We start from the raw sequence: 8,479 nt of genomic DNA on the forward strand, positions 1-8,479 counted from the left end.
TTTTTATTTTTTATTTTTATGTTATTGTTTATATTTTTATTTATATAATAATTTAAATCTATAAACTATTATATAAAATTATTAGTTAAAATATTATAATAAAATAATATACAATATTTTATAAAATATAATTCTAATATTTATATAATCATATTATTATATAATAATAATAAATAATTATTTAATTTTATTAAAAACATTCAATTAATTTCAAATTTTAATATGTAAATTTAAATTAATATATTAAAAAAAATTTAACAATAAATTTAAAAAACCAAATGAATTTAAATACATTAATTTTTTTATCTTTATTAAAGGCAATAGTATTATCTTAAATTTAAACCTAAACTTTTCCATAACCAGTATAATAAACTGATCCATTAAAATGTTTTTATGAAAGTCTTGCTGAAAAAACAATGGGCGGATGTTCTTCTTGTAAATCTTTCTTAGATCTCTAGTCTGCCTAAGACGCTTGCTGTTAAGAAAAAACCTGTAAAGCTGTCGTTTATACCTAATAAGATGGCAAATGGGTATACTAAATTCGACTTGACGATAAATTTGAGTTCACTGATTCTTATATACAAGGAGAAACAATATATTTCCTTAAAAGAAGAGAATTCTACAGCGAAAAAATAATAGTAGTGGAAGAAAACAAAGAATTAAAGAACAAAAGTGCTTTCATAACCTATACTGGTAAGTAATATTTAGGTATAGTCGGCTGGTACAATAGTAAAGCTACAAAATGTGATTATGACGAAATAAGTAATATGAGACTTGAAGTATGTGATAATTAATGCCATAGTTTTGGTACGTTAGAGGACGCTATGAAAGAATGTTGTTCCATCCCTGAATGTTATGGAGTCACCTAAATTTCTGAAAGTAACTTCTAAACCCGTTTTTCGAAAAAACTATACAAAGAAGTCGGATACTAGAGCTTTTTTAGGTCTTCTACTTAAGGTTTGAAGGAAAAAAAAACTACTACTACAAAATAAATTTAAGCCTGGGATGAAGAATTCGACTGGTAAAACGCTTATAGAAAGCCTACTTATGAAGAATAGATAAAAATAGATAAAAAAAACTAATAATATAAATGGAATGGAGCTGAAGAAAAAATAACTAAGAAAAAAACTTCGACAATGAACTATACTGGTAAAACAATCAAAGGTGTAAAAGGCTGGTGGAGTGGAAAATAACAAGATTGTAATTATGGAGAAGTCTTAGATGCTTCATTGGGAAAAGATTGCAGTGGAGAGTGTCAAGTATTCTCTAAATTCGAAGATGCTTTAGCAAGTTGTTGTTCTTAACCAAAATGTGTGGGTGTAACTTACTCTAATAGTGGTACTACTAGTTGGGGATTCTAAACTAGATTTGTATATTCTGTAAGAGCCTCAAAAACAGGAGAATATTCCTATTATAGAGGATGGACAACTTACCCATTAGAAATTACTAGTTATTAAGCAAGTACTAAAACCGAAACTTTAGAAAGAAGTGTAGTACCTTCTGGAGTTTAAAAAAAAATTACAGTTACAGTAGAAAATGTTACATATACTTGTACTTATTTATAATTTTTGGAAGCTTAGTAGGAATAAAAACTTGATTAAAAATAAACTTTTGAAAATTTAGAATATGCTTTAGATTCATGTTGTGGATAGAATGAATGCTTAGGAGTTTAATTGTCTAACGGAATATTAAGTCTATAAGGAGGTAAAAACATTGGATTTGGACAAAAAAATGATATAGTATATTTCTTGGCTAATAGAGATGAAGAAATTGTAAATAAAATAATTACAAGAGTAAGTATGGCTTAGGAAAAACATTTATAAAAATAAAATTGAATTTTATAAAATATTACTTTTTATTAATATATATATATATATATATTTATATATATTTATATATTTATTTATATATATTTTAAATTTATTTAAATATAAAAAAATTTTTATTTATTATTATTTATTATATAGATTTATTTATTTTGAAAATAAAAAATAAATTAATTAATATATTAATTTACTAATTGTGTATATTTATTCTTATATGTTTATAATATTTAAATAAAATTATATATAATAATGATAAAAAAAAAAAAATTAATTTTTTATCTATATATTCATATCATTTAGTTTAATTTAGAATTTATCTCAATAATTTGAACCTTCTGGAGGTTATTAAAGTCTTTTATTAGAAATCATCTCATTTTTCAAATTAACCAAAAGATTTTCAAGAGTATAATTAGATTTCCAATTTTTTAAAATATTGAATTTATTAATATCAATCTTAAAAAATAAAAAAATTATATTGTATTAAAAAAATAAAATATATATTAACATTAATATATAATTTTATACATATATATTTATTTATATAAATAAATATAATATATTTAAATTTAAATATTTATTTATTTTACTTATCCATTTGATTAATTAACACAAGGTAAATTAATTTTACTATTAAATTTTATTTAAGGAGCTTGATTAGGATAATTTGGCCCACAAGTAATTTTTAATGAATAAATTCTATTTTCGAAAGCAGTCTACATACATACATACATACATATTTTAATATATAAATATAATTATATTTTTACTCCAAAAGGTCCTATAATAGTGCCATTCCAATTAGTTAAACTCATATCTTCATCTATTTATTTTAAAAATATTTATTTAATGCTTTTGATTTTTGATTTTAGGTACTATTATCTAAACCATAAGATACTGTACCATCACCTATTCCTTTTCACCATGTTCAAGTTTTTCTAAAAGTCTGAATTTTCTTGGGACGTCTTATTAATACGGAATTCGTTTAAAAAATAAATAAAAAATTATTTTAGTTACTTGCTGCTGAATCTATATATAATAAAATAAATAAATAAATGTAATTTTATTAATATATTTTTAATACCCATTTTTTTTTTTTTTTCTTTCTATATAATCTATTTTAATATTATTTTTTTTTATTTATTTATAAAAAAAATATTTTGATATTTATTATATTATTGAAATAAAAAAAAAAAAAAAACATACTATTTAATATATATTTATATTATATAATTATATTTTATTTTATTTTAGTTTTTTTTTTTTTATATATATATAAAAAATACAAATATATATCATATTTTTCTATTTATTATATATTTTCTAATAAAATCACTTATGCTTTTTATTTTCGTCATTTCGTCTATAGGAATAAAAGAAAGTAAGCATTTAGTTGACCAAATCTAAAAATAAAAATAAATAATAAAAAATAACTATTTATAAATACTTCTTTATTAATTTAAGAAAGAAAAGGATTCCAACATAAAATAGTTGATAAAAAAAGTAAAATAATAAAAAAGGTTAATAAAATAATACCAATTACTTCATAAGAACTTATTTAATATAAAATTTCCTAAGTAAAAATTTGTTTTAAATAGCTAATAGAATATTTCAAATATTAAGTTTAAATTTAAACTAAAAATAAAATATAAAATTTAAACTAAAAAAAAATAATAAAATACTCAATTCATAACTTTCTCCAATTCTCAATAAATTCAATAAATTATTTTTCATTATATTATTATTTTAATCAATTTCAATAAATTTAAATTATTCATCCTCAAATTATTTAAAATCAAACTATTACAAAGGATTATTTATTATACTAATATATCTATCATTAAAATATCTAATTAATTAAAAATATCTTATTAAAACAGTAATCATTCCCTTTTTTTTATATATATTTAAATAATTGTTAATATTACCTATTTAACTACACTTTTAGCAAATTAATTACATTCAATTAAAGAAGCTCCTTTTTACTATACTAATATTTTACAGGTATCGCCAAACATTATATCTTAAAAAGTTTAAAGGTAATTTATTTAATTATCATGTTTATTTAAATTTTTAGCATGTTACTTATTATATATATATAAAAAATTAAAAATAAAAAAATACTTCATGTATAGTTTCATCTATTAAATAAATTTACTATTAAAATTGAGTTAAAATATCTAAAGAATTTTGATTTAAAATAGTCCATTAATTATTATAAATCATTTATTTCTACCCATTCAGCACCAGTGAATAATAAGGCTCGGAAAAACATGTAAAATTATATTCCTTAAGTATCTATAAAAAACCATCTAATTGAAATATACCAAAAAAATAATTTGAAATAAAGTAAAGTTCAATAAAAATAACAATAATAATAATTCTAAATAAAAAAATAAAACTTCCTCTATCTGTATTTTTAAATTTCTTTCTCCTTTTGCCAAATATGCTATTAGTTTTAGAATCAATATTTTCTTCTTTTTCTTAAACATAATCTACATCACTATGAAAATCGTCTATTAATAATATTATATATATATAAACATATATATATATAATATATATATATATATATATATATATAAATATTTAAATTATATTTATTATATACCGTTATATATTTTTTATATATATATATATATATATATTTATTTTTATTTATTTTTACCATCTTCTACTTAACCTAATTATGCTAAAAATGTTTCACATTTTAAATAAAGAAATTTAGATGTTTTTTCTGGTATATCTAAGAAAACTGAAAGTACTAATTATTTTACAAAAATAGATTTTCCTAAAAAAAAAAGTAGAAATAATGCAAATATAAACATTAAAATAAAGCTTGCGATTAACACATTTAAAGCATTTTATTTTACTTCTTCTATACAATCAAGCATTTTTTAATTTAATTAGTTGTACATTTTTAACAGTACATATGTAAAATCATTTAATCCATTAAATTGTATAAAAAATTAATCTATTTTTTCATCATTTAGCAAATTATTTTATACTAAATTGTGAGATCTTGTTATTATTTGTTCATAAACATAGTTTATATTAAATTATGTTGATTATTTTTCATAATAAAATACATTTACGACGTAATTTTCAAGACTAGTTATCTTATCTATTTCATCATTTAATTTCTCTACTTCATTTATTGAGTTTTTTAGTTTTTCTTCTAATTTTTTTTAATCATTTTTTATCTTTTAATCATTATTAGTTACATTTTCTGAATATTAAGGTATTCTTATACCTTCACTTAGTAATTTTAATTCACGTACATAACATATAATTTCTTAAATTTCAGAAATTCTTGTAGATTAGAGATTAATTTCTTATATTAAATTTTACTTTTTTTTAATTCCTATATTTTTTTAAGCAAAATCTATACTTGCACTAAAAAATATATAAATATACATAACATAATATATATATATATACTTAGTAATAATAACAATTAAAGCTAATAAAGTAAATATTTTCAATTATTAAATAATTTTAGATTCTAATTATTTATCAAGTTCTTCATTTAATCCTTATGCGGACTTAATACCTGATTAATCAAATAATTCATTCTAAATACTGTTTTCTTTTGATTTTTAAAGAGTTATTTTTTTCTGACGTATTTTTCTATTAACTTCATTATCTGACATTCCATCATCTTCCATTTCTTCTTCTTCTTCCTCTTCTTCAGAATCGATATATTAGTATTTTTCAGCATCATGCAATTAATTATTTACTAATTTTATAGTTCTAATGCTTATAAATGTAAAAATAAATATATATATGTATGTATATATATATATATATAATTATATATATATATATATATATATTTATATTTTTTTTTTTTATATATATATACCCTTTAGAATAATCAATTTTATAACAGTTATAATTTTAATTATTTATATTGTCTTATAATAAATCTTATTTATTTTATAAACTATTAATATTACTATTTTTTAAAAGTACTATATTATCTATATTTTATTCAAATAAAAAGCTTTATTCATTATAAAAGTTACTAATTTCAACATATTAACTTCCACACAAATACAATCCATTATAAATAATGTCATTATTTTCTAAAATACATAACTTGAATTAAAAGCAATAGTTTTGATTAACTAATAAATTACTCCTTTAACTTTTACAAGAAGATGTTTTTTCTTATATATTTTCAATTTTATAAATTTAGCCAATTAATTAATTTTCTTTACATTTAAATTTCAAATCCATAATTTAAACATTTACTTTTACCTATTTATCACCTTTTCTATGCATTATTACATCTTCATTTATTTAAGGAAATATATAATCTGTTAAAAATCCTTTTTTGCTCATATATTATTACTTATTCTATTATATATCAATAAATAAATTATTCACATTAATTTATTCTAAACTTAAAATATTTATATCTAAACCTAAAATATTAATACAAGCTATATTAAATATAACAAAAATATAAGAAACATTGAATAATTATATAAATATTTAAATAAATATAAATTTATATAAATATATATTTATATATTTATATATGTATATATATATATTTACATGATGATATATCCTTTACTATATCTTTTTCATTTACATGTAAATAACAAATATTTTTAATTATTTTTTCTTTTCTAAAAATTCCAAAAAACTCATAACTATCTTTTAGAACATGTAAAACAGGCTTAATATTTAACATAATCGGAAAAATATATTATTACTTATTTTTTCCAAAAATGAATTTGTCCTTTAATACAGACTACTTATTTTCTTAATCACAGAAATACTTTAATATATCATCATGATATTTTCCATATAAAAATGGTTACAATAAATTGACATTTTTATTTATAATTTCCTCTTTTTAATATCCAAAAAGGCACCCTGCATTTAAATTACAAGCAATAATCTGTCCTAATTTTTCCTTTTTAATTAATAAATAAATATTTATATATATATATATACTTCTTCTATTGTAATAAAAATAATTCCATCTTCTTAATTATCAATATTAAAGTCAGATTAAATATTAAAATAATAGTCTTTTTTATTAATTAGATTTTATTCTATTTTCTATGCTTTTTCTAGTAATTAAATACCTTATTATTTATCATTAAAAATATCAATTAAATATTTCGAATATATTCTAAAAACCTTCGGAATTAAAATATTTTTACTTGTGTTAATTTTCTTCCACATATCATCAACTAATATCTTTAAAGGAAATAATTTAGACCCTATGTCATATAATTTTATTAAATCTGGTTTATCATCTGAAAACTAACTCCAGAATTCCATTAAAAGACTCACAGTTTATTCCATTGCGCTTTTGAAGTTATTAATTTTATCTTCTAAACTCCTTTATTCTCCATAATCTTCGCCATCTTATTTACTTATTTCTGATATTTCGCTTTCAATAGATCTCCTTAATATATAATATTAATATAAATTAATATTATATATATATATATATATATATAAAAATATATATATATATATACTTTATATAATATAATATAAATCTTTCATCTGATTCACATTTTAAATTTTCAGCGACTACAACTTAATTTAACGCATGTTATTTATTTTTAATAATTTTCATTAAAAAAACACTATAATATATTCTTAATGGGATATTTTTGGGAAATTTTTATATATTAATTTCAAATAATTTAGAGATTAATTCTTCACAAAATTAATATCTTTTATCTTTTTTTTTATTTTATTATTGTTCGTTTTATGATATTTTTTATTTTTATTTTTTCCAAGTAAAGCTAACAAATTTTATCTTTTTTAAAGGACAATTTGTTATTATACAAGTCTTATTATGAAATTCAATGTATCCATTAAGAAGTTATCCTGATTTAGATTTTCTTTTATCATTTTCAATTAATTAATGAATAAAAAAAATATGGTCAATAACTTCTTAAGGATTTTAGAATTTATTTACGTTTATATTTTAATTAGATTCAATCTAAAAATATATATATATATAAATATATATATATATATATATAATTTTAATATATTATTTTAGTTATTTATTTTTGAATACTATTTTTTATCAATAGGTGTAATTATAATAATTAAAAATATTAATGGAATCCCGAAAATCCATGCATAAATTATACCATGAAAAATTCTTTTTTCAGTCAATATAGCTACAGTAAGCATTAAAGCAGTCCAAATATTTACAGAAGAAAAAAAGACCACATTTTTTAAATTAATAATGAATAAAATGGTTAATTTTAATGTAAAAAAGTATATAAATAATATGAAATAATTAAATAAAATAATAAATTGAAAATATTAAAATTTTCACCTTATAAAAAATTTAAAGAAACTATTAGTATACTTTCATAAATTTTTAATAAAAATATCCCTTTATTATTTTTTTTGAATTAACCTTATTAACATTATGAATTCCGTCAAAGTAAAAATAAGAAAAAACAAATGTAAAAAATAATAAAAAAATAATGCAAATAATACTAGATATAGAGTAAAAAATATGCATTCCCTATATAAATATAAAAATATAAATAATCAAAATGATAAAAATTTAAAATTATATATATATATATATATTATATATATATATATATATATATTACATATATATATATATATATATATACTACACTTAATTCAGT

At 17.9% G+C, this 8,479-nt stretch overlaps 3 protein-coding genes across 3 annotated transcripts, besides 24 other annotated features; 1 reads left to right on the forward strand and 2 right to left on the reverse strand. All coding sequences in view use genetic code 6, as the record gives it.

Moving 5' to 3' along the window:
* Window positions 1-9: part of a microsatellite that runs on past the window's edge.
* Window positions 1-18: part of a microsatellite that runs on past the window's edge.
* Window positions 19-59: 41 nt separating this feature from the next.
* Window positions 60-129: a microsatellite.
* Window positions 130-416: 287 nt separating this feature from the next.
* IMG5_034980 (hypothetical protein) lies at window positions 417-1,835 on the forward strand (the record flags this gene model as incomplete). The annotated part of the gene is made up of 1 exon (XM_004039018.1): window positions 417-1,835. One exon carries the CDS (start codon window positions 417-419, stop codon window positions 1,833-1,835), a length of 1,419 nt encoding a protein of 472 aa, XP_004039066.1.
* Window positions 1,836-1,845: 10 nt separating this feature from the next.
* Window positions 1,846-1,933: a microsatellite.
* Window positions 1,862-1,913: a microsatellite.
* Window positions 1,863-1,915: a microsatellite.
* Window positions 1,866-1,933: a microsatellite.
* Window positions 1,934-2,144: 211 nt separating this feature from the next.
* On the reverse strand, window positions 2,145-2,911 carry IMG5_034990 (ubiquitin-conjugating enzyme family protein, putative; the record flags this gene model as incomplete). Its single annotated transcript, XM_004039019.1, has 5 exons — window positions 2,145-2,279; window positions 2,414-2,539; window positions 2,594-2,646; window positions 2,841-2,852; window positions 2,908-2,911. The coding sequence occupies 5 exons, from the start codon at window positions 2,909-2,911 to the stop codon at window positions 2,145-2,147; spliced, it is 330 nt and encodes a 109-aa protein (XP_004039067.1).
* A 200-nt stretch (window positions 2,912-3,111) lies between these two features.
* IMG5_035000 (PAS domain S-box family protein) lies at window positions 3,112-7,803 on the reverse strand (the record flags this gene model as incomplete). Its single annotated transcript, XM_004039020.1, has 11 exons — window positions 3,112-3,226; window positions 3,271-3,458; window positions 3,506-3,713; window positions 3,752-3,907; window positions 3,948-4,339; window positions 4,492-5,219; window positions 5,265-5,582; window positions 5,689-6,271; window positions 6,390-6,753; window positions 6,795-7,254; window positions 7,331-7,803. Coding segments are annotated over 11 exons (3,978 nt in total), but the record flags the coding sequence as incomplete, so codon positions are not given.
* Window positions 3,450-3,490: a microsatellite.
* Window positions 3,450-3,503: a microsatellite.
* Window positions 4,349-4,471: a microsatellite.
* Window positions 5,585-5,665: a microsatellite.
* Window positions 5,602-5,665: a microsatellite.
* Window positions 6,220-6,263: a microsatellite.
* Window positions 6,313-6,385: a microsatellite.
* Window positions 6,313-6,388: a microsatellite.
* Window positions 6,322-6,362: a microsatellite.
* Window positions 6,333-6,388: a microsatellite.
* Window positions 6,351-6,401: a microsatellite.
* Window positions 7,259-7,348: a microsatellite.
* Window positions 7,804-7,809: 6 nt separating the features above from the next.
* Window positions 7,810-7,846: a microsatellite.
* Window positions 7,847-8,258: 412 nt separating this feature from the next.
* Window positions 8,259-8,302: a microsatellite.
* Window positions 8,265-8,317: a microsatellite.
* Window positions 8,318-8,395: 78 nt separating this feature from the next.
* Window positions 8,396-8,460: a microsatellite.
* Window positions 8,396-8,463: a microsatellite.
* The last annotated feature ends 16 nt before the right edge of the window (window positions 8,464-8,479 follow it).

The sequence above is a fragment of the Ichthyophthirius multifiliis genome (assembly GCF_000220395.1).
Source record: "Ichthyophthirius multifiliis unplaced genomic scaffold scaff_1120509249814, whole genome shotgun sequence".
Lineage (NCBI taxonomy): Eukaryota > Ciliophora > Oligohymenophorea > Hymenostomatida > Ichthyophthirius > Ichthyophthirius multifiliis.